The 26,145-nt window shown below is 42.5% G+C and overlaps 1 protein-coding gene and 1 long non-coding RNA gene across 7 annotated transcripts in view; one reads left to right on the plus strand and one right to left on the minus strand.

The window, feature by feature from the left end:
- LOC140896221 (uncharacterized) overlaps positions 1–20,887 on the minus strand; it is a 70,219-nt gene extending 49,332 nt beyond the window's left edge. The window contains exon 1 of one of the 3 annotated variants that reach the window (XR_012154467.1): positions 20,650–20,887. This is a non-coding gene — a long non-coding RNA (uncharacterized LOC140896221). Of the gene's footprint in view, positions 1–16,303; positions 17,415–20,649 lie in introns of those variants that run through there. The other 2 variants (XR_012154466.2, XR_013634478.1) reach the window with 2 other exon arrangements.
- Positions 19,148–26,145, plus strand: part of SALL1 (spalt like transcription factor 1) — an 18,139-nt gene continuing 11,141 nt past the window's right edge. Inside the window, exons 1-2 of one of the 4 annotated variants that reach the window (XM_073307648.2) lie at positions 19,148–19,262; positions 20,488–20,580. In XM_073307648.2, coding sequence (XP_073163749.1) covers positions 20,505–20,580 — 76 coding nt within the window. In that variant the 5' untranslated portion in view covers positions 19,148–19,262; positions 20,488–20,504. The other 3 variants (XM_073307647.2, XM_073307649.2, XM_073307650.2) reach the window with 3 other exon arrangements.

Below are 26,145 nucleotides of genomic sequence, written 5' to 3' on the forward strand. Positions count from 1 at the left end.
CTTCCAATCACCTGCTCATTGCGAAGCTAATATGTATGTGCTGCCAATTAATTTATGCCCGCTCCCAAGAGACGCTGCCTCTCACTCTACTCACTGCATAGGAGGCCATTCTTTCAGCACTTCTGTTGTCAGTGGCCACACGAAGGAAGCCATTGCTCAATCCAGAAACTCTTTGTTTTACCAAAAAAGGGTTGAGAAACATTAGGCAAGAGTCTGCTGTATCAATTCATCAGATGTGGTGGAAAGAAAACTTCTTGAAGAAAAGCATTTTGGAGGAGGATGCAAACAAAGCAGTGTCCCTGGAGCAGCCCAGCTGAAATCCACTGAAGTAGTCATTTTCGCCATTTCTAGTTTCTCTCGCTCACACAAAAATTGTCTGAGGAGATGCAAATATTTAAAAACAAAAAGACCTCCCAGGCTGACTTGAAACATGTTCAAACTACACATCTCCTCCCTGCTCCCTACAACCCAGGAAATATTTCTTTGGCCCCACAGAACATTTCACACTGAACCCAGAAAACCTCAGGTTGACCTTGGAAATAAGATTCCTCCTTTTCAAAGCAAATGTTTTGGCCATGCTACTGGCGACATTGCACTTTTCCACCAGAATCATATGAAACCTGCCTTTTTTGGCAAACGTGCTAAATTGTGCTATTGTGAACTAGCTGGTTTCCTGGTTAACTGCACATAGACTCTCTGAATTCTTCACTCCGTTTTTACACCATGGTATAATGCAGTGCTACAATGTTCAACAACCTTCTGGGCTAGATCCTCAGCTGGTATAAATCAGCATAGCTCTCAGGACATCAACGGAGCTACATAGACTTACGCCAGCTGAGAATCTGGCTCTTATATCTATAGCAGTGGTTTTCAATCTGTGGTCCGCAGACCCCTGGGGTTCCACAGACCATGTCTAAGGTTTCCAAAAGGGTCTGCACCTCTATTCAAAATTTTTTAGGGGTCTGCAAATGAAAAAACATTGAAAATCACTGATCTGTAGAGATCACGAGAGGTGTTCTCTTCTATTTGTACAGGCTGCTTTAACAGCATTTAATACTACAGAACCTTTTTAGCTTACCTTGAATCCTCCACTGGGGTTGCACATGTCTGGATTTGATTATCTTTGATACAGACTGTCAATTTGTTTTCCTCTGATGTTTTCCTCCGCTGCTAGCTGTGTTAACTCTACTGTCCCGCAAGACAAGATCTCACACCCCTCTGGGATGTTCTGATAATATAGTTTTGAAATTTCCTTGGAAGTCATCTTCTTACTGCATGTCTGCTCATATTCAGGTAAAGATTCCCTGAGACTGATTTCAGTTCTTTGTTGTAAAGCATGACCATATGCTCACTGTAAGGAATTTAAGGACAAGTAGAGCCTGAAATCTGTCCTCTGATATCTATTTGCTGTCTGTTAACTGATGCTAAACATCCTGATGTTCACTATGATTGCAATCTCCATTTTAACATTCATGCGTTGTTTACAGTACCACCAGAATGACTTTTAATTTTTTATTATTTTTTTTACTCTTTAGCATAGTTAGAAAATGGTTTTTGTTCTGTTTTTGTGGTAAAACCAAAGAAATAGAGATGGACAATTTGATTCAGATGTACCATAAGAACTGAACCAAACTTTGTCTAAAATTCCAACCAAACTCCAAAAAAACATTTTTTGGCATTAAATAAAATGGGGGATAAACTTCTTTCAAACCTTGTGCTTTCAGCTTTAGCCAAAGCAGTCGTGCTGTGTGCTATGAGAGAGGCTATTTTACAGAGATTTCCAATCCTGGAGTCTGACCTACACGAATGTGGACCGCACCCACCCCAAATCCTGTTGAAATAAGTGGGACTTTTTATGTGCACAAGGGTCTGCCTTTATCAATTATATTGCAGGATGGGAGCTCAGTTGTGCAGATTTAAGAGTTTGTGTGGTTCAGACAATTGTAAGTATCTGAAAAGTTGGGTGTTTATTCAAACCAGGATGAACTTCAGAACTTTCTTAGTTTTTCTTGTTACCACCAAAAAGGAAAACACCTATTTTGTTTTTCTGTTCCTGCACTTGAATTCAAACAAAGCAGGGATTTATAAATAATCACTGTTTTCAGATGGTACACAATTCTATAAGGATCATCCCCAGATCTGATGAACACACAATGCTCATCGAGTGAACTTGCACTTGCTTTCATGTAAATATTAAAAGGACTATCAAATATGTTTGGTACAAAATACCTGGACTATATTGCTTCTGGCAGGATTCTCGGGTTAATAGGTTCTGGTTCACTGTAACAGTTCCATGGTTTGGGCCATTTGCGCGTGCCGTTACCGCATCTTTTGACACTGGAAGGCACGTACAACTCTCACACAAAACCTTTTCAAAGTCAAACTATAAAAAGGGGAAATGAAATGAGGCCTTTTTTCCCTATTGTTTTTATTTTCTATGGAAACGTGTTTTAAAAGGCCTATGAAACATAAAATTGCTTTTGTTGTAGCAGCTAAATTCATTTCACTTTTGATCTGAAATACATTTGAAGCAAATTTCCAGATCTGAAAGGCTAATTTAATAACCCCGTATGCACTAAGCCCAGAACTGAATGCCCAGCCAGGCACTGAGCAGATGCACAGGGATGGAATCCATCTTGTGGTGCCGGGAGTACGCTCTGTGGGCTCTTCCCAAACCATGCCTCCCAGCCCAACAGGGTAAGGATGAGAAATTTCCATAGCAGCCCACTCTTTCCCCACCTCCACCCAGCAATGCCTCTTACTCTCTTGCCACCTTCGTGCTGTCTTGCAGAGCTGCATCCCATTCTGTGCAGAGATTGCGTGCTCCCTCTGAGCCTTCCATCCTGCCTCCCTGTTTGCAGTGGAATGAAACCAGTGTGGCACCCAACACATAGTTCAGGTAATGTGGAGGCAGGGAGGGGGAGCCTGTCACTCCCTCTCCCCAGCAACCTTCTCTCTCACTCACACACACACACCCTCCCCTGCAGGCAGATAGGGTTGTCAGTTTTGGTTGGATGTATTCCTGGAAATTTCATCACATGACATAATCTTTAATTAAAGATTAATCTTTAATTTCTGGAGACTCCACGCCAATCCTGGAGGGTTGGCAACCCTAACTGCAGATCCTTCCAGCCCCTCGTGCTGCTCCTCTGGCACAGCACATATCCCGAATACTCATTCACTTTGGGACACAGGCAGAGATTCCTTTTTTTCCTGAGAAATTGGAAACGGAAAAGATGAAGACTTTTATCACTAGATTTTAGTGGAGCCCTTTCCTGCACTCAGGGTGATTCACACACAAGCGACTCATGCACATAAAAAAAATGCACTTGATTGTGTGTGTGGCCTTTTGAAAAAATGTTTCTCTTTCAATTTTTCTGTGCCTCAGTTACCCAATCTGTAAAATGGGGATAATAATACTTGCCTACCTTTGTATAATGTATGTTGAGGTCTTTGGATGAATGGCACAATAAAGTACTATTATTTCTTAGGTGCGTCATGTAATGTGGTCAACTTTTGTGTATTATTAAATGCCAAAGGTAATAGGCAGGGCTCAGCTAAACAATACGCTCATCACAAGATACAGGTTATTGTTGTGCTTGAGTCTACTGCATTTAGCACGCTCTCAAAAAAAATCTTTGGAAAAGTTTCTCTTTGAGCATTTTATGTTGGAGCCTTAGAGCTGATTCTGCCTCTAAATTATAAACCCTTATGTATGTACCATAAAGATGTCCACCTAATGCACAGAAAAACATATTAATTGATCACGGCAATATATTCTTATCCACTGAATTAGAGCATTCCACGCATTGTTTCTTTTTTTGTTTGTTTTTTGGCTTGTAAATCTTCATTGTAGGATACGAATGAAAATGACCCAAATATGTATTATTTATGAATAGGCGTCTCAGATATTATGCTTTAGATTGATTGTGTTAGACAGAGTATAATAGAAGCACAATAAGTCAATGAAAAATAAAATGCCGCAAAAATGTTTCATGCTAAAAATGTAGTTCCAGTGACACCTCTTATATAAAGGACATTGCCAATATGTTGACATTTATATTTATCATGGCTGTGTGCATGAGTTACAATTGTTTGAGGTGCTGAATATCAGGAATATCCATGCACATACACACCCCTTTTGAATGATTGTAAGGCGTAGATTGCTCCATCGCCCCTTATATGGCAAGCTTTTCCTCCCTTTTTTATTTTTCTCCTCTAGCTTCAGGGAGGCAAAGGAAGCAGTAGATCAATAGGATGTCTTGACTGAAGTTGCCTGCAGCAGTTCCATTTCTCAGACTGGACACTGATGCTAACTATCAATAGCAATAAGAGGCTGTCTCAGACAGAATTAAGGCTCTTTCTTCTGCATGGCTGTCTGGTGGTTACTGATAAACATCTTGTGCACAGGATTGCAAAAAATAAACCATTTCAAGTGTGCAAGCTAGCCACTGTCATTCTTTCTATTGATACTTGCTTTTGAGGTGCGGGGGGGGAGAGTGTTATAGTATTTTCATATGGATAATTGATGCAGGTTAGAGGGGTGTAAGGCTGAATGGTTGTATAAAGGCATAATGTTATAAAATGGAGAAAGATCATTGATGAAATTCTACGTGCTCTCATAGGAACTCTGAGATGGCAAAAGCCACAAATATGGACTGTAAGTTAAACTACTTAAGCACCAAATGTAACCCTTTAGTGACCTCTCATTTTAGAAATGTTTTGGTTAATGCTAGAAATATCCTGCCACGCTGTTTTATGAAAATGTTATTTGTTCTCACCACTCCTGTGAGTTCTTAAATGTAGTCTGGAAACACAAACTAAAAAGGGGCCTCAGCCTATAGTCTTTACACAGTGGGAGTTCTGCTCGATGGACGAGTACAAAATCAGGTCCTCAGGTGCCTCATAAACACATGCCATTAAAACATGCCGGACCAGATCCTCAGCTGGAGTAAATTGTTAGAGCTCCACTGATGTCAGATAGGAGTAAAGCTGTGGTCCATTTATATCACCTGAGGATCTGACCCATGGAACTGAACTCTTTGGTGATTGCAAAACAACAATGTCAAGGGTGGGACAGATAGGACAGCTCCTCAGCTGATGTAAATCAATGTAGCTTCATTTGATATCTGATTTCTTTGGCGGTACAACAGTTTACTCTAGCTGAGGAGCCTGGCCCTGGCCCGTGACAATCGCCAGCATCATATCAAGTGATGCTTCTCAAACTTTGAGGCTGAGATTCTTGGGAAGGGCCAATAATTTTTTTTGAGGCTCCATCCAGCCCAAAGAAACATTTTAAATAATGTTGTTGTTTTCTGAAATAATCATTTCCATGTACTATCCAACAAAACCTGATGTTCATCTAGAGACCGTTCTGATTTTGCTAAATTCTAAATTAAGATGGTTAAAATTAAATTAAGAGGACAAAATAAATCAGTTTCCAAGATTTAATGGTGAGGGCTCTCAACCCTGAACAAGCCAATAAAGAAAATATTTACATTAGAAGAGTCCTGATTACATGTGTCTAGGAGTGTGTATACACTTCAGAGGAAGTTAAAGAAAAAACTAAGAAACACTTAATACAGGAAAATAGTTACAAATCATGGACTAGTCATTCACTGGTTGTCAATTTCAATTTTTAAAATTATTTTAATAGCCAGATCATATACTGTAATAATAATACTTACTAACCCCATGGGGCAGCATGAGGATTAAGTAATTAATGATAGGTTTCAGAGTAACAGTCGCGTTAGTCTGTATTCGAAAAAAGAAAGGGAGTACTTGTGGCACCTTAGAGACTAACCAATTTATTTGAGCATAAGCTTTCGTGAGCTACAGCTTATGCGCAAATAAATTGGTTAGTCTCTAAGGTGCCACAAGTACTCCCTTTCTTTTTTTAAGTAATTAATGTTTGTACTATGCTTTGAAGTATTATTATGAACTATATTCAATGTGACCACAGTATAGAGTATATACATTTTTCCCCAATAGGCAGAAAGATGAAGCATGCAGTATTTCAAGTTTGGAGAAGCTGGAATTTCAGAAATAGCTTGGCTCTTCACTTTGATTACTTTCCGGCTAGAAAGCTGGAGTCAAACTAATTCATTTTGTAAACATTTCTGATCATTCATGTACAGTACATTGCATAAGTCAATGCAGGACAATCTGACTGTTACAAGTTCATAAGTACAGACAAAATTGACTGCTTCATTTCATAGAGTAGTAAGGGTCTGATCGTGTAGTTCTTACTCAGCCAAAACTCCCATTCAAGTCAATGGGAGTTTTGGAAAAGAAAGGACTTGGGGATGAGGTTCTAAATTGTTTTGGTTTTCCATCATACCACCCGTGTACCTTTACAGTTCAATTTCAACAAATGTCCATATAGCTCAGGGAGAGTGCTGCAGCCTGCATATTTGAATGCAAGTATTAGGCCACCACCTCAGCCAGTGTAAATTGATGTTGCTCCATTGACTTCAGAAGAGCTATATGGATTTACAACAGTTGAGGTTCTGACTCATTTTTCTTTCAGTGCACATCACAGCACACAGTCCAAATGACACTTTCAGAGGATGATTGTGTTAACTTTAAAATTTTCAAAAATGTAAGAGTGATCCATTTGTGCTGTTAAACCGTACGCTTCCTGGATAGCTTTGCCCCATTTAGGAGCAACTAATTAGAAAAAGAAAATACATGCTTAATGCTTGACCATAGGCCTTCTCTAGGCTCTGAGTGAGCAAGTCCTTGAGCACATGAGTTGGCCTTTTGGGGCCCCAGTTCTTAAAGCTCTTAAAAGAACATCACTGGCTCTTTGGCTACAAATAATGTTTACTGAATTAGGTTTTAATATGCCCATTGACAAGCTTCTCTTCTGCATGTATCTCAACAGCAGTTATGCTATGATATAAGCACACAGCCCTGAGTTATATTCAGATCAGCGGCACTGCTATGGGTACCCGCATGGCCCCACAGTATGCCAACATTTTTATGGCTGATTTAGAACAACGCTTCCTCAGCTCTCGTCCCCTAAAGCCCCTACTCTACTTGCGCTATATTGATGACATCTTCATCATCTGGACCCATGGAAAAGAAGCCCTTGAGGAATTCCACCATGATTTCAACAATTTCCATCCCACCACCAACCTCAGCCTGGTCCAGTCCACACAAGAGATCCACTTCCTGGACACTACAGTGCTAATAAACAATGGCCACATAAACACCACCCTATACCGTAAACCTACTGACCGCTATTCCTACCTGCATGCCTCCAGCTTTCACCCTGACCACACCACACGATCCATCGTCTACAGCCAAGCTCTGCGATACAACCGCATTTGCTCCAACCCCTCAGACAGAGACAAACACCTACAAGATCTCTGTCAAGCTTTCTTACAACTACAATACCCACCTGCAGAAGTAAAGAAACAGATTGATAGAGCCAGAAGAGTTCCCAGAAGTTACCTACTACAGGACAGGCCTAACAAAGAAAATAACAGAACGCCACTAGCCGTCACCTTCAGCCCCCAACTAAAACCCCTCCAACGCATTATTAAGGATCTACAACCTATCCTAAAGGATGACCCAACACTCTCACAAGTCTTGGGAGACAGGCCAGTCCTTGCCTACAGACAGCCCCGCAACCTGAAGCAAATACTCACCAACAACCACATACCACACAACAGAACCACTAACCCAGGAACTTATCCTTGCAACAAAGCCCGTTGCCAATTGTGCCCACATATCTATTCAGGGGACACCATCACAGGGCCTAATAACATCAGCCACACTATCAGAGGCTCGTTCACCTGCACATCCACCAATGTGATCTATGCCATCATGTGCCAGCAATGCCCCTCTGCCATGTACATTGGTCAAACTGGACAGTCTCTACGTAAAAGAATAAATGGACACAAATCAGATGTCAAGAATTATAACATTCATAAACCAGTCGGAGAACACTTCAATCTCTCTGGTCACGCAATCACAGACATGAAGGTCGCTATCTTAAAACAAAAAAACTTCAAATCCAGACTCCAGCGAGAAACTGCTGAATTGGAATTCATTTGCAAATTGGATACTATTAATTTAGGCTTAAATAGAGACTGGGAGTGGCTAAGTCATTATGCAAGGTAGCCTGTTTCCTCTTGCTTTTTCCTACCCCCCCCCCCCCCCCAGATGTTCTGGTTTAACTTGGATTTAAACCTGGAGAATGGTCAGTTTAGATGAGCTATTACCAGCAGGAGAGTGAGTTTGTGTGTGTATGGGGGTGGGGGGGATGTGAGAAAACCTTGATCTATGCAGGAAATAGCCCGACTTGATTATGTAAAGAGTTGTCACTTTGGATGGGCTAGCACCAGCAGGAGAGTGAATTTGTGTGGGGGGGTGGAGGGTGAGAAAACCTGGATTTGTGCTGGAAATGGCCCACCTGTTGATCACTTTAGATAAGCTATTACCAGCAGGACAGTGGGGTGGGAGGAGGTATTGTTTCATGATTTCTGTGTGTATATAAAGTCTGCTGCAGTTTCCACGGTAAACATCTGATGAAGTGAGCTGTAGCTCACGAAAGCTCATGCTCAAATAAATTGGTTAGTCTCTAAGGTGCCACAAGTACTCCTTTTCTTTTTGCGAATACAGACTAACACGGCTGTTCCTCTGAAACCATTTGTTGTCTAGTGTCACTAAAGCAGCATTCTTTTACAAGATACGAAGCATTCATTTTCTCCCCAAATTATTCAAGACGGGAAATGTCAGCAAAGCATTTTGTAAGAGTGTAAGTGACTCAAAGCTGGAGACAGACAGAGAAATGGATTACTTTACATACTTTCTACACAAACATGAGGATTAATTTAAATTATTCCCCTAAATCAAAATAACTAGAGCTTTTGGCAGCTTTGAAGTTTAATGAATGTTTATCCTTGCCATCAAGCATAGGTTTTGGGACACCTTGCAGCACCACTGAGGACAAAATCATCTCAAGCAATTTATATTAAAAAAGGACAATGCAAAGATTTTTTGTTTATTTAAAATTTAAAATTTAAATTAAATTTAAAAGAAAATGCATATATTTGAAAATATTTTTGTTTAACCTTTTAAGTAAATTAAAATAAAGTTTCAAAATGATTATGATTGTGCTACTGTCAGCCATCAGTACTTTGGCCTGTAGGTTAACTGCAATTGTGATCATTTCAAAAGTAGACTTGATATAAAACAGGTCTCCTTTGTACTGTATATGCTCTCCTATGCCTGGTTTTGTGTTATTTTAGGGACACATAAGAGCTGGTTTTGCTCTCTCATCTTTCAGAGTATATTTAGAATTCCTTTTAAATGGCTCTTATCAAACATGACAAGAAGTACCTATTACTTAGAGAAATTCAGATGTGTGTTTTCTCTAAGAGAAAATTAAATCATACTACTAGGTAAAATAGACCAGAGACAGGATTTCCACATAAAACCTGATTTCTTTCATCGTTAATGAAGAAAAAAAATCACACACGGCTGAAATTTTACATAAATGGGGAAGAATTGGTTTGCTTTAGATCAACATGAATAAATTTTAAAAATGGGTAATATTTTAAAAGGTATTAAGCTTTTGATAATTCAGCCATAAAAATACTCTGATTTTTCTGAGGGTTATTTTCACACATAAGAAACTGAAAATTGGATATTTGTAATATCTGGAATTCACAACATGTCTTGCTGTTAAATTGCCACCTTAGAGGCCTTTCCTTTAATTTAATTGAAAATGCATATTAAATCAAAGTGATAGACACATGCAATGCAAAATGTCTATCAACAATTAGACTCCCATTTGGAAGTTTGTTAAGCATAACAATTTAAAAGGAACTTAGCCTGAGGAAGAAAGTTTTAGCTGGTGGTGCTACAATCTTGTACAAAGCAAGTCCGACATTCTGGCCCTTTCCAAAGTGAAATAAAATGCCATACATAAAACAAACGGGACCTCAAAGACTGTTAATCTGCCATGCCATGTCAGTCCAGAACCACCTAGTTCTTTACATAATCAAATACTAATAATACTGATCATTTGAAATGATTAAATAAGTTAAGAAGCATGCAAATAATGTAGCCTAATTATCATGTCATTTATGTGGAATCTAGGACACAGTATGCTGCAGCTACTTAGTAAGTGTTCCACGTCAGTGCAAAGTGTTAGTATTATTACTGGGCCAGATCAGATCCCTGTGCAGTAACACTCATGTAGCTCACAGAGTTTCCCCTGTAGTCTTCTATCATGGAGACAGGAATCTGGCCCACAAACCACATAGGTATCCTGAGATCACAGGAGATACAGGATCATCAGCACAGAGGCCCTGTGCTTCCTGCCAACTTTGACCCCAATGCTTGGTAGTGTAGCATCGCTCCTCGGGACCAGTCTGACCATGGCTGCCCCAGCTGAAGGGGGATCTGTACTGTGGAAGGAGGCCATGAAAGTGTACGGATTCTGAGGGGGTATTACATTTCCTGGGGAATCTTGGCTGGTTTCATGGCAGCAGTATGGTGTACACACTCCCTTCCCCCTTCTTAGTCTGATAGGGCCTCCACTTCTCCTGCATGGATCCTTGGACTTGCAAGGAGTCCTCTCTCATTTCCATGGGAAAAAATCCTTCTGAGGCAACAGCTGACTCCTGCCTTTTTACACTGTGGGGGAGAAAGACTCCACAGAGACAAAGAATCCTCCTCATAGAGATCCAAAAGGCCCAATCTGACCTATGATGATGATGCTATTTATAGATACTTGGTATGTACACACTGCACCTCCACCATAGAGGTAGATCCAATTGATACATATTAGAGATGGACATGAGCTGCAAAGTCTGGATCCAAAGTTCTGGGTTTATTTGGAACCAGGGTTTGATTCTGGCTCATATTTGATCTTTATTGGGCACAGTGAAAACAGCTACTGTGTTGCACATCAGCATATTAAGATTTTTTTCTATCTTTAATTTTATAACATTTGTATTTCCAAAGATTATTCTGCCAGTACTGTATTTCTAAACTGAAATTTGTATAACCATTGAGATATATGCCACTACTACAAGCACAGAACAGTGCATTCTCTGTAGTGATACCTGACTCCTTTAAACAGATATAATTCCAGTACTGGTATACTTGTGTGTAATTCTTCCAGGTTAAATTCTAGCTGTTTCTAGACATTACAGTTATCACCTTGATTGATGTTAAGAGCATGACAGTAAGGAAATGAGGATAAGAAGAAATGCAAAGGATATTCTACCAAATTACAACATTTTGTTTTGCATTATTGGTTTTCCATATTGTTCAGTGGATCTATAATCACTGTGTCCCATCAGAACAAGGGAATGCATATCGACAGCCAGTAACAGTTTCTGTCTTTCGTTATCTAGTATTTACACCTTTGTTGTATAATCTCCTTGAAGAACCAGGATTACCTCGGATTACAGGTGCATTAAGGAACAGTATACCTCAAATGCCATATTCACTTTGTTTAGAGAGGCAGTAAGCTGTTTGCCCAGCATGTGAATACCAGTGAACAAACTCCTGCAGGCTTCCATGAACAGGGCAGGCAGCATCAGCCCCAGGATTTTGTTGCTGTCGGCAAATTATTTAACATAGGCCCTTTACAATTCACAGTCACTAGCACAGCAAAGTGTTACCAAACATTTTGCAGCCCCAGGCAGCTGCCTGTTCTGTCTGCATGGTGTTGATAATGCTGGGGCTCATGAATGTAGGCTTACTCATCTCTCACCCATTAGGCTCACGTCTATGTCACTTTTTTAACCAGAGCGCACTCAGAGCTGGTCCGACTCTAGAGTAATTCATGACAATCGGGGCAAAGGAGCTGCAGTCCTGGAAGTCCTGTGAGAAGCACTGGGAGAAATTGGATTTTACTCTAAAAATTTCTAGGACTGAAAAGCAAGGGTGGGAACAGAATTTGCAATTTAGAAAAAACAAGATCAGTAATTTTACTTTATTATGGAGTTAACCAAAGGATTTTGTAGTGGATGCAAGGGGGGAAAAATAAACCAAATTCATCCTTGGTATAACTCCATTGACTTCAGTAGAGTTATAATAAGAATAGATTCTAAAACTGTCACTTTAAAATATGATAGCTTTGCTTCTGCCTCAATGCTGCATAAAAACTGGAGCATCGACAACGGCTGCAGAAGCAGGGCTGAGCATATTGTAAAGACGCATGAAGTTATTTTTAACCCCTTAGAACTGGTGAGATTGGAAAGGTATTTTTGTTGAATTATTTTTAGATTAAAATAGAGGTGGAGGCATCATGCTATCGGGCAGTTTTTCTAAGCATTGATTATTGTCACTTCTGACAACTCCGTACCATCTTGCGTTTGAAAAGTTGCCTGTGTTAATATGGATCTGATAATGGGCCTGATCTTGCGCTGCTCAGACAACAGAACTCCCCTTGTAGCTATGCTTGCACAGGGTGACATGTGCCCCAGTGCACAAGACCTTTGCTCCACTTAAGTCCTACAAAAAAAAACCCATGCTTTCTGCACAGGAATGAATTTCATCAATGAAGAGTTTAGGCTTGGTCTGTTAGATTGAAGACCCCCTCAGGGCAAGAAATATGTCCTTTTATGAGTTTGCAACTAATTATGCATGATATTCAACAAATTAGAAATAAATGTAGCATTAGCATTGGGGTTTGTGTAAACGTTTTTTCTAGCTGTATGATATATGACCTATAAGAAGTGTGTATGTATTGGCCTAGGCTACCGTCGTTACTCAGTGAGTGATCCAGTGCTCGTTGACGGCACTGGGATGATGCCCATGGGCTTCAGTGGGCTTTGGATCACACCCTAAATCTGTATTCAGACCACACTTCCACTGGGATCATTGGGCCCATAAATATTGGATAGGACTGAGCCCAAGTGATCCTAATGAATCTATGGGAAGTTTGGGAGAGAGCCAGTTAGACCTAACAAAACTATTGTATTACTGAGGGCCAAATTCTGCTCTGACTCTTGTACCCTGAAACCCTATTAATTTCATTTTAGGCAAAATTTGGTTCTAAATGTAAGTAGGGCAAAGACATCAATGAAAGGCAAGAAAAAGAAATAATTCAGCGTAGGGCTTGGGACACCCACTGCAGTTATACTAGTAGCGCCAAGCCTGCCACGCAGGGAACGTAAAGGGGCAGAGGCCACTTTTCTAGTTTGTGAATCATGGGGTGGAGGTGAATTCTATTCGCTTCTTGCAGATTTCCATGCACAAAGTCTGATAGGCAGGGAAGGGAGACTTTCACCTCCTAGATGGTAACTGATTTTTGATTTTTATAGAGTGGCCATTCTCAGATTTGCCTGTGGATCACTGGTGGCCTGGGTAGCACTTGCTGGTGGTCCACAGAGAGTTGGCTTGTCACACGCTCCTGCCCCTCTTCATTGTTTCCAGCTGCTGAACTCCTTTAAAAGACAGCTACAAATGCAGTCAGTACTTTCTTAATGTTGTTTTGAAAGTGGGCAAATGCTGTAGTTTCTACATGGATGTCATATGTTCATGAGTGGGAGGGGAGGTGATCTGCAAAATTGTGAAAGGCAGAGCAGGTGGGTGCACAAGAAAATCTCCCTATTACTTTGGGGCCCATGCATAAGAAGAGACTCCCTATTACAACAGAAAATACTCTTGTCTTTTAGTAAGGAAAAATATATTTACACACAACAGTCCTAATTTTACCCTCAGCCACACCAAATCAATTCAATTGACAGGGCTGGGTTGAATTGAGTGCAGAGTTTGGACCATGAAGAAGGTATTTAGTTCAATAATGGAATGTAAAGTATTATTCACAGCATATTTATTTTATTGGAACCAAACTCTGCAAAACCAACTTCTTGTGTTGATACAAACATGATAGTTCTCAAATTGTAAACATCACACAGTAAGTTAGTGCACCTTAATATTATGCAAATGAAGTTTATGTACTTTAAAGTACTTGTACCGTATTTGTTGAAACTTTCAAAAATTGTGTTAAGAAAGTGAGTTAGGTTGTCAGGTTTATTTAATTAGGCATGAAATCTGGGACTAACTCAAGCAACATTTCCCTCTGGGGTCTGAGACACTTTTAGCCTGTAATAATTTATTATTCATCAACTAAAGTGAGTCATCAAAATATAGGTAGGAAACTCACACTGTTGGTAAATATGAATTGACAGGATTATTCTGGAAAGAACAGCAATTAGTTTGTGACAATGGGTCTTACCCCAGGCTAGATGATTACCTTGTAGTTGTAGGAACTCATGTGTAAGTTATTAGGCAACTGTCATGAAATTTTGGCCCTGTGTTTTTATTTGGACAGACTAGAGAAACCTTGCAGAATTGTGTTTCAAAGATAAGCGAATCCTGAAGGAGAAACCAAGTAAAAAGAACAATAGATTTTCTTCTTGCTAATGCCAGATGCAATTTCACCCCCCAATCATCTCTTTTCTGTCTTTTTTTTTAATGGCTCCCATAGGCATATTTTCTACTCTTTTCAATAATGCTTTGTATGCTATTAAATAATTGTGATAATTAAGGGATTTTTTAAAAATGCAAACTAAGGCTCTCACTATTAGATGGCTAGGTAAAACGCAATCTGAAAAGATGTCGTGTTCCTCACATGAAGGCACTGTTCTCAAAGAAGAACACCTGGGAGGCCATACTTAGTGAATGGCCACCTCATAAACTGATATCAGGGTTTATTTAAGGCTATTTTCTTGATGTGTACCTATTTGCGTCATGCTTTTTTATTCCATACAAAGTTACTTTTGTGGTATGGTACAGCCCATGAAAGTGGAATATGTCTTTGATTCCCGATGTGGGATTTCAACCAGTTTATATAAGGTTGGAGAACTATGTGTCATTTCATTTCTAAACTTCTCTGTTTCTGCTGGAGGTACACTGTGGCTTTATGTGGCTTTGATACACAAATTAAACTGGGCTATAAGGGGATGTGGCTTGTGAAGAAAAATCCCCTTTGGCATCAAAGATAATTCTCAGTTCCCTAGAGATTCCCTACTAATTTTGTCCATACTGGCAGTGACCACTGACTTCCAAGCTATTTCAGTGATTTTTTACACTTTTACAACCTACCTAAAATATCCTTTAATTCATTGTTACTAATCTAAGTAGCATTATTAATGTAGAACATACTAAATAAAAGAATACAATTGTGCCCTTGCAATAAATCAGTGATAATGTCAAACTAAAGGAATTGACTAAAAAAAGAATTTATTACATGGCAAAAAAATTCCAGGTTTATTCTTAACACAGAAATTAAGACATAATATCACACAAAGGTATTATATCTAGTATAACAGGATAGGATTTATGGTGGGTATAGTTTTGCCAAAACTCTTTTGCATAAAATAAATGTACAGAGAAACAAAAGAAATATGCATGAAACTCCTGCAATGTTTCTTTTTCTTCCCCCACCTCCTTCTTGGGGACTGAACATACAAAAACCTCCTTTGTGCAGTTATATTGAACATTGCTGATAGTTTCATTCCTCTACCTATGCATTTTATTTTTCTCAGCTTCCAACCATCTTGCCTGGAAAAACACTTTCCCTAGTCTGTTTACTAGCTCTCTAATTTCATCTAGCCTGTTTACTTAGTTATTAATATATCTAAATTGGCAGTGTCCTTCAGGGGCATTTTTGTTAAATTTGAAACAAATATATTTAATGATTGCATTGTAATAAAACAGCTAAAAGAATAGATTAAGAAGATATGCACGGGGGGCGGGGTGGGTCTGATTGATTGAGGGATTGATTTTATTACTTCTCCCGTAGATGGGGAGTGATAGCTGTAAATCTCTTGATAATCATTTCAGAAGCACCTTCATCAATAAGCTCAAAAGGGATGGCTAGGTGTAAAATTTTGCTGGCCAGCGGGTCAAACAAAAGGCAGCAAATGGGCAAAGAAAGAATTGAATTAAATAATTCCACCTTGGCTGGTAATGTGGCATTCGTCATTTTCATCTCTTATCTTGGCATAAATAAATAAATAAATAAATTACCCCTTCACTTTGGAGCTCTTATATTTGTTTTGTTTTGGGGTTGGGGTTTGTTTGTTGTTGTTTTTTTCTCTTTTCCCACCCCCCTGCCTTTAGCTCAACCCGTATTGCTAACGATTCAATTATCTGGCTAAAAGCTCGCGCTTGTGAGCAATGATCAATTATTAGTTGTCAGTAATAATGGAGAAGGATTCCATTCTGGCCCTTTTTCTTTTTCTTAAGGAATGATCATTAGAAAATAAATCAAAAAAAAAGGGGGGGGGGTTGTTGACAGCATTGTCCACAAAAGTAGTCTTACCTAAACCCACACGGTCACAAGGGTTGAAATGCGCGTATTGAATAGCGGGATTCCAGGCTATTGACAATAAAACAATTCCAGAGAGCAGTTCCTAGCTGCTCCTGGATAGCTGCGCCCCAGGATTGTCTCAAAAGTTTATTATATACCGGCGCACAAAGCCAAGTTCCCATCTGACAGCAGCATCTGGAAGCCCCTAATTACCCACATTTCTAAAATGCACGTGAGCAGTGTTAGCTGAGGGACGGCTTGGTATTAGCAGTTTAGCGGGCACATACAGCAATATTTAAAATCTGGTTTGCACGGTATCTTTTCTCAATAAACAGAAAACCATCCTTGCTCAGTAAAAGCAGGTATTTTTGCCGTCTGAGAGCGTGAATGAATGAATTTCCCCCTGACGGTGTTTCCCTTAAAGTGTATTAATTTTTAGGGCAGAGACAATGTTTCCACAGGTTAAAGGTTGATGGTTCGGGGTTGGCTCTGCGAAGAGACCGATCTGTATCTAAGTAAATGCCGCTTTACAAGCTGCACTGGTGGTGCAAATTTGCAGAAAATATGAAATCAATTGGATTTTCTTCCAGATCGTTATTAACGATGCATTATAAGTATATGGGTATTGTGTAGCTTTTAACCCCTGAGTGCTAAGGTTGTTATGTCTGATCGCAAACCTTAATAACAATAATCCAGTCCAGTGTGCTGCATCTCATTGAAATCGTCTCTCACCCGAATGAACTGCAAATTATCCCCTGTTTACAATCTCCCTTCAGTGCTCATCTCAGTGAACTGGAAATCGATCCCCAGCACGGTTGTTTTCCAACCAAGGGCTGATTTGCATTGATGGGTTCCCCCACCCCAATTTTTTTAAAAAAAATAACCTAAGAAAGATCTCCAAGATCTGTGGGTGCCGGGGGGGGGAATTCTGTCGCTGTGATCTGGACCTTCAAGGGGGGGGAACAGCAACAACAAAATCACAGTATTTACGTTTGTGAACACTCACAACTTCTGTTCACGGCAATGACATTTAATTGATGTATTGCTATCAACAACAATAAAGACCAATTCTTCTCTCCCTGCAAACACCACTCTGCCGCCGCCCCCCCCCCCCATATCTCCGGCCCCCAGCAAAGGGGAAGAAAACAAACAATAAATAATCAAATGACCCTAAACTAAACACTAAGCGTCTGTTTTTACAATGGCGAGGGAGCAGAGAAACGAAAAAGAAAAGTTATTAAACTTTATCTCTCCAAATTAGTCTTTCGCCAAACCCTTGTTGTTGTTTTTTAATTGCAGGCTCACGACGGGCACGTACAGACACCAAATGCATAGCACTATGGGAAAGTGCTTTGAAACAACCCAATTTAATCAACAAATATATAATGAAATTGTAAATGCGAATAATTTTCAGACAGTAACTGGATTTAAAGGCGTAGGGAGCTAATCGAGTGATTGATATAATTCTAAATGCAGACATTCTCGTGAGTAGGGCTTATGTGGGTGTTATATGCAGATACGTGTATCAGTATGTATACATATATCATGTAAGTTTCTATATGGTTATATTCGGTATATTCCCCAGTGTTTGAGGGTAAGGAGGCTGACACCTACCACTGAATATATCCATCTCTGCCGAAAGATCTCTTTAAATATTCAGTGAAAAATAATGGCATCTGAAATACCACCTATAGCAACATTATTATCTTCATTCTTCAACATCATCCCCACTGACAGCTTCGTTTGTCTTTTTATCAAAATCTACTGTACCAAATACTGCGGGGAGAGGAAAGGGGTGGGGGGAGACCCATCCTATACAGAAGAGAAAAGCGCATTCAGTGTCCGGGTTTGCTAAAGCTGACTAAATATTTGGTTGGCACTTGGGGGAAAGAGGGGGTTACTGATGTTTTGTCACCCACCTTGGTAAACATTTTAAAGTCTAGTTCGTTTAATAATAGGGAGAAGAAAATCCGAGTGAGCCGGTTCCTCGATTGGAGAGGGAGATTCTCGCTCTCTAGGTTTCTCCGGCTCATTTGAAATTGAAATGAGTTGTATCTGATCAGCCTCTTGCTTTTACAGAGTTTGTTAATATTGATACCGGGGGAAAGGAGTAGTTTCAATCACAGAGTAAATAATCCAGAGGGGAGGGTGGGAGGAGGGTGCTGTGAATGGCCCAGAAACAGAAACTGACTACAGCAGCAGCTCGCTCGCTCGCTCGTCTTCAGACCGAGATAACCCTGCACATCAACTTTTCGTATACAGTACGGAGGAATTTGACGTGCAGAGAGGAACGAGGAATACAAAGGGCTCCATAGCTACCTATAAACCCAACAGGCTCGGTCCGCGTTGTACTGTAGGTGCATTTGTGGGGGTGCAATGTATCAATCCTGGGGCTGGCTAGACCCTTCCTAACTTGGGAACGGAACTTTTTATTCCGCGATGATGATGCCATGGGTTGACGATTGCATGCGGGCTGCCCGAGCGCCATTTGAGCAGGATGTTTTCAATTGCTACCCGTCCAGCAGACACCACGGATGGGGCTAATCTATTGTTACAACCTGCGGGCGGGCGCCCGGACGCGGGCATATTAAGGAGGCAGACAGACACACGAATGTCCATCCACCTGGGGGACGGGGGGGGGGTCCATTCTTAAACGTGTTGGGCCACCAGAAGCGCTGCTCTGTCATGAGCCCAGTTCGGACTCCCGGAGTTCAAAGTACGCCTCCGGCGTTAGAAGACACGCACCCTGCACAGCTGCCTACCCCGGAGCCCGTCTCGCTGCCGACCCGCGTCTGGCCCCACACCGAGGCGGGCGAGGCACCGACCTCCCGGGGCTCTGGCGGGGAGGCTGCGCCCAGCAGCGGGGCTCGCGTGCCCAGGCTGCAGGCGGCTGCCCGGGAGCTGGGGCTGGAAGCCCGGCGCGGCTCAGCCTCGGACTCTCGGCAGCCCGAGAAGAAAACGAAAGTCAGGAGTGAGTTCGCTTCGGGCTGGGGGTGTGTGTGGGGGGGGGGGGGTGTCCATCCGAATTCACAGCCCCCCGCCAGACAACCCCGTGGGGAGGGGGCAGAGCCGACGCGGCCCGTCCCCTCCGGACTCCGCCCCCCTGTGCCCCGGACTCCGCCGGGGAGATGAATCGGCGGGTTTCCGCCGGCCGCCGGCTCCGGCCGCCTTCTCCCGGAGATTGACGTCGGCCTCCGCCAACCGCCGCCAGGGGCGGAGCCGCCCCCGGCCGGGCTCGTGACGTAGCCGGGCACAAACTTTGCAGTAATTGTCCTGGGAAACGTGTGCGGTGGCCACCAGCCCGTCGGCCGCTGAAGCGACCCCCCCCGCCCCATTGCCGGCATCTCCGCCCCCCCGGCCCCCCCTCCCGAGGAGCCGGGGAGAGGCTGGAAGGTGCATCTGGGATGGGGGCCGAGGTTAAAACAAGACACAAAACTTGGCCGCGGAGCGGGGCTGGGACGGTCCCCGGCAGAGGCGGTGGCGCTGACGGAGAGCGGGGCAAGGTAGCTGGGGGAAAGCCCGGCCTGCCCGCCCGGCCCAACACAGCCCCACCCCCGGCCCAGCTGTCGCTGGTGCACGGGCAGAGACCGAGAGCTGCCCCGCAGCTGGGCGATCCGCTCCTGGGGGGGGGAGAGGGGTCCTTTCTCTCGCTGCCTGGGCTCCTTGGGGGAGCGACCAGCCCTGACTCTTGCTGCCGGTGCGTTCGGGGAAGACGTGATTTCATTTCTCCTCCTGGCCCCCTTTGTAACGAGAAACAAAAACAACCCGCAGCCCGGGAGCTTGGGACAGCAGCGGGGGGGGGGGGGCAGAGGCTTTCGACACATTCCTATAGTAACAGGGATGGCGTGAAACAGTCCCAGCTGGTTGCTAAGCGGGTTAAACTGTATCCAAACAGCTTTGGGGAAAGCCAGCCCCCTCCCCTGCCACATGGATCGACTCATTGGGTGGGAGCGGCGGAGAGACAAGGGTCTCCAGCAAATCAGCGCCTAATTGATTAAGGCGAGCGGGTTTGAATAGAGCTGGCCATGTGCCAATCGCCTTTCAAAGAGCCCCTCTATGATTAATCGCAATGCATTATTGATAATCATAATTATAGCAGGACACATGCGCGGTGCGGCGTGGCTTGGGGAGGGGGGAGGCTCGATTTCCGTAATTTTGAGAAGATTTTTTTTTAGTAATTTTTTATTCTGCCCCAGCTGATGTTTGAGCCAGCATGTCGCGGAGGAAGCAGGCGAAGCCTCAGCATTTCCAGTCCGACCCCGAGCTGGCCTTATTATCCCAGCGAAATGGTGAGTTCTTCCCATCTCTCTCGCACGCATTTTAACACAAACACGCACCCGCAAAATAGATCAACTTACCTTAGAGGCCGCTAGGAAACTGCACCGGGAGAGGGGAGAGAGCGCTGCAGCTGCCGGAGTTTTTTGGTTGTATTTTTTTTTTAAATTACTATTTTTGCCCTGGTTGAGGATGGGTTGGTATGATTTTATTAACCTTCTGTTTCCTGTGTGTGTTGCATTTTTGTGTGTGTGTCTCTCTCTCTCTCCTTCCCCCCCCTTTTTTTTTTGATGATCTGGCAGTCTGACCCCAGAAGAGATGGATTTCTCCCCCACACCCCCTCTGTAGCCCACACCCCGGAGGCTGGTGAGGAGCGGGACAGAAGTCAGGTTTGGGTTGGGGTGTGTGTTTTCTAAGGATGCACCGACCTGACCGCACTTACTTTCTCTCTCTCTCTCTCTCCCCCCCCCCTCCCATAAAAAGGGGAAAAGCCCCTTTCCTACTTTTTTCTGCGTGCCCCTTTTCCCCCCTGGAGTCCCGGTATGGCTGGGAAACCTGCGCTGCCAGGCAGCCCTCGCCTCTGGAGCATTTGAAACCCCTCTTTTAAAGGGGGGAAAAGTTTGCGTGCTGGAGATAAGTCTTTCTCGCACACTGACGCGCTGGCTGAGCTCCCTCCCTGCCCCTGGTAACTTTTCTCCCTCTTCGCTTTGGCTGCCTGGCATCTGCGGGATCCGGGCTCGCAGCGGCTCCGGCGAGGGAGGCTTTGCGGCTGGCCTTTAGTTGTGGGGTGGCTGCTTGTTTCCTTTCTTCCTTTGGGGCTTTTTTTTTTTTTTTTTTTAAGTGTGAAGCCGGTAAGGGAGGAACCAGGGTGGCTGGCTCTGGAGAGCCTGTGATTTTTTTTTTAAAGGGGGGGGTCCAGAAGCCCTGCGTTGGTGCTGGGAAAGGCAGTTTTATTGAAGCTGGGGGGGGGTGCTTGTACCTGTGTCTGGTTGCACTTTATAAACCGGCTGAGTAGGGGGTGTGTGGTTGGGGGCCGGGGGCAAGTGGTCTGGGGAAACTCCAAATAAGAAAGTGGGCGATGGGGAAGCGCCTGGCTGATCACTGAGGCTCGAGGCCCGGGGTGGAGGTGGCGGAGGCTCTCCGTGTCCCAAAGGCAGGCCCGCTCCCCTGCCCTGCCCTGCCCTGCCCAGCGCACCTCGGCGGCTGCGTTCGTTTCAGAGCCGGAGGCGAGGGAGCCCGAGGAAGGATGAGCCGCCCGAGGGCACGGGAGGGGAATCCTGCCCCCCGTTTGGCTCCCTCTGGATCTTCTCCCCGGCCGGGCAGTTCTGCTCCTGCCGACCAGCGGGACTCACACCTTGGGGGGCCGCTTGGGGCAGATTTTGAAATGGGGAAGGGGGGGCCATAAATAAACAGGCCATTCAGGAAGTTGCATGAAAACTGTTACCGGGTGTCCGTTCGAGAGGCTGGCTGTAGATGTGGATAATGCCAGGCGAGGGAGGACGAGATGGAAAGTTGGAAGGGGGGGGGGTCCTTGCATTTCTGCAAGGCACTTCCTGACGCTCTGGAAATTGTGGCCGGTTTTGGTGGGTAGGAGAGTGTTGCTGAGATTTCGGCAACAAAGTCTCTTGTTCGAAGAAGAGGAGGAAGAAGAAGCTGGAGGGGTCATCTCCGGAGCGATTCTCTCTGTCATGGGCCGGGGTGGGGGAGTAATGCGGTGCTCTGGGCAAATCGGAGGGGGATGAAGAACGTTGGCCCTGAATAAATAACTCGTTTCCTTTTCCTTGGCCGGGCTGGGGCTGGGCATGATGGCACTCCTCAGCCCCGAGGCTAGGCAGCACCTTTGGCTTCCAGAGCCGCTCGGGGTGTTGGGTTCCTTTTCGTTTCTGAGCAAAGCTCTAACTCTTCCCCCTTTTCAAACTCTCCACGCTTCTAACGCGAACGCATTGCTGGCTGTGGAGGGACTTGGCCAGAAGCTGACGTGCCAGTGTGCGATGTGAGTCATGGAGAGGAGCCCGGAGCTGCTCTCCCTCAGCCCCATTAACCCCCTGCATTAGTCATTAAAGCAGCAGCCAGGAAACCCCCCCCTTTTCAGCACCATGCATATCAGGGTCGCCACTGAGGTAGGTTTGGGGACATGGGAGCTGTGATCTCTGAACTGTCCTTCTAATTCATTTTCCATTTATCAGCTCCCCCTTTCCCTTCCCTCCCCACAAATTGCACGGGGGCTGCTGAGGAGTTTGGGAACAAATTTAACATAAGATACCAAGATCTGCAGAGTAAATCGGGTCTCCCTGGGAAAGCTGGAAGGATGCTATGGTAGTTTTGTTATCATTCAGTTTTTTTAAATATTGAGACACCTTTCTTGGCATCATCATTATCATAATAAATAAATAGCACCCATTTCTTGTAATTGTTTAAACGTTTCTGTAAAGTAGTTTGTTTTCTGGAAGGAAACGTTTGATTTTTTTTTGGGGTGGTGGTGGTGAATTTTCATTTGTTTGGATGCATTGCTATTTTGCCACGGGGTTCAATTCATTTAATTTCACTTTAGGACATTCATTTTATCTTTAAATGGTTCTCCCCCACCCCCCCTTCAGCTTTGAAATTTCAAGCATGAGCTGGGGAAAGGTTAGGTTTTATTTATCCTTTCCCTGGTGTCCTAAAAAGAACTCTGAACTTTACAAAGTAAGCAGAGAGGGAAAGCATAGATGGAAGTTAAGTTATCTTGCTGGAGAATCAAAGGGCTATTTTTCACATCTTCCATTTGTTTAATTGCATCTCTTGATAAAGTCTTTATTTTTTTTTTTTTTTAATTTTTGCTAAAGGACACTGATAAAAGCACCTTCAAGTATCTTAATAAAATCGGCCTGCACTCCCTCCCCTTTTTTTCTTTCCTATTTTTAGTCTTTTGATCTGATTTTGCACATGTTTTCAGATGCAAGACACTGGGGGTGTGAGAAAGGAATGTTAACTGTGGAGCTTTCTTGCCTGTTACTAAATGATGTACTTAGAATAGTTGGATTTCGCCTAAAATGATGGCATTTAGATAATCTTTCATTTGGTTTTTGCTGGCTAGTAACTTAAGTTAACTAAGTAAATTACCTTTTTTTTTTTTTTGTATCTATATATATATTTTTTAAATGTTGGCTCATTCTCTAGAAAAAGCAGTAGGCTGTTAGAAACCCTGTTAGGAGCCTTTTCCCTCCTTTCAGTAGTAATCGTTTTAGGTTATGACTGTTTTACATGCTTGGACAATAAGTTTTGTCTACGTTGCCTGGAGGGTATGTTTTGTAATAGTGTTACAGGATTTAGAATGCTGTTGCAATATTCGTATAAAACTAACCCTGTTAGTGAATTAAAGGAATGCTTTATGCGTTTGAGAAGTTCTTAAATTTATAGTGGATACATTTGAGATAGGTGTAAAACATTTTTTCAAGATATGCCTCAAAATTGCGAAAAACAAAACAAACAAAAATCCCCCATTCCTCTTTTTGATGCAGTGAATTCAGGCTTGTTAGCTCAGTTACAATTTCAGGAATCAGACAAGTTTGGCATCACTGCTACCTTAACAACGCTTGCAATGATGTGAAATGAAGGAATATTTAAGAGAATAAATGAAAAATCATGTTTCTGTCGAATTTGTCTTATCTGTTTTGAGTTCTAGTTTAGGAAACTCTCTGACATGTATTCACAGTTAAGGGTCAATAGAAAGTAGTTTGAAAAGTAACTACATACATTTGATTTTCAGAACACTTTCTTTCAAAGTTTAGGGTAAATATAGTACATCCTTATTCTGAAGATTAAATATTTCAAATGAATTTTGGTGCAGTCATTGAATAAGGAAGCTTGGCTTCATTATATCCTGTGAATGTGCACGCATAATACCTTTGTACTGGCATAAGCAGGACAGAAATCAGACTAATAGAAGCGACTTTTGACATAAATGATATTCAACAAGTAACTAATTACTGGTGGAAAATGTACAAAAGGCAGTTGGATTATTTCTTTCTGTTAATAACTGAGATTGTGTGATCTTTTCTTATTACATTTTGGGCTGCTTTTTTTCTTTGTTTTTGTTGTTGTTGTGGGTTGGTTTATGCTTTTTGTGTGTGGTTTTTTTTTTTTTTTTGTAAGATTGTAGGAGCTTCCTGGCCTAATCATACAACAGAATATTATTTTGGAGCATAACTTTTCCAGGCAAAGGTTCTATCAGAAGAGCAGTGCAGCTAGCATTTGCTGCAGATATAATACTTGCTTCTCTTCCATAGAGAGGAACCAGTTCATCTGATGTTAGTAAATAATAGAATTTCATTATTCACTGTAGCAGTAGGATGGTTCCCAGAATGACCTGTGGGCCCAGGCAGCTATTAAAAACGATGGTTATTTTGTTGTTTATTTAATAACACTTGCAAGACAGAATGCTTGGAAGTAGTACATGTTTAGTCAGACTTCTTTTAGCATATTACATAATCTGTGAGAGAAATGTATTTGATCAGTCTTGATTACAATTTATATATATTTCTTACATTTTTGCAAAGCAGCGCACTAGATGTAGTGGGCCTTATCAGATATTGCTTACGCTGATGTGAGTCAGAAGTAGTTCTACTGAAGTCAGTGGGGATAAACTGGCATACAAAGTGTGAAATCAGGCCCATGTTGTGTGGGTTTCCCTTCACGCTCACTCTTTCTCTCCAACTCTCCCATATTTTTTGTGTGTTTATCATGCACCTATTATAACTTGTGGTGATAAGTCACAACTAGGTATCTACAAACTGTGCTTTTCATATATTTAAGCATCTTCAAGTTTTCTGTGCAAGTCAGTTTTAACCATATGTGGAAACAGTCATTTTTACTGAAGCAATCTTATTAGGGGAAAAATACAATTAAGCTTATTGAAATTGTTAGTAAAAAGCAAAACAGACATTTGCTAGTGAAGAATCATCCAGGAATGCACCAATTGCTGGTTTTTTTTCTAACCGTTTAAGGTGCATGACAACTTATATCCCGTAAAATCTTCTTTAAGAATTAAAAATTGGAATATACAAGTGAAGTGGTTGCTACATGACCATATAGTCAAGAAAGTTCGTATGAGTGGTGCTAGGAGAAACTTAAGTGTTAGCTGTTTTAACCTTTGCTAGCTTCCTTCCATTGAAAGGTGACAGGGTTCAGATCACAATATGTACTTCAATATCTTGCCAGTGACCCCCGAATTGAGTCTTACTGGTCGCATAGCAGGAAGTTAGTAGTTTATTTTAGCTTTGCCTTATCAGCTTTGCTTCTTTAGCTAACCCTATTCCCCTGTCCCCTTAGATGCCAGACCCCCGAAGAGGAGATTGACAGGTAGTTCCCATAGCTCCGTTTTACCCTCCAAACAACAGGGATTTGGTTTCTTGTCCTTTTGCCAATGTTTATGTAGCCAAAGTTTAGATGTAGCCTTAAGGAGCCTTTCTTTTATGTGTCACTGGAACAGTGAAACTACACTCAACTTTTTGAAGAAACTATTGCAACTGGAACCCCATCTAGTGTTCATTTTGATTCATCCGTAGGGAAGACATTTTTTAATTGTGTTCATTAGATGG

The sequence above is a fragment of the Lepidochelys kempii genome, chromosome 12, assembly GCF_965140285.1.
Source record: "Lepidochelys kempii isolate rLepKem1 chromosome 12, rLepKem1.hap1, whole genome shotgun sequence".
Classification (NCBI taxonomy): Eukaryota; Metazoa; Chordata; order Testudines; family Cheloniidae; genus Lepidochelys; species Lepidochelys kempii.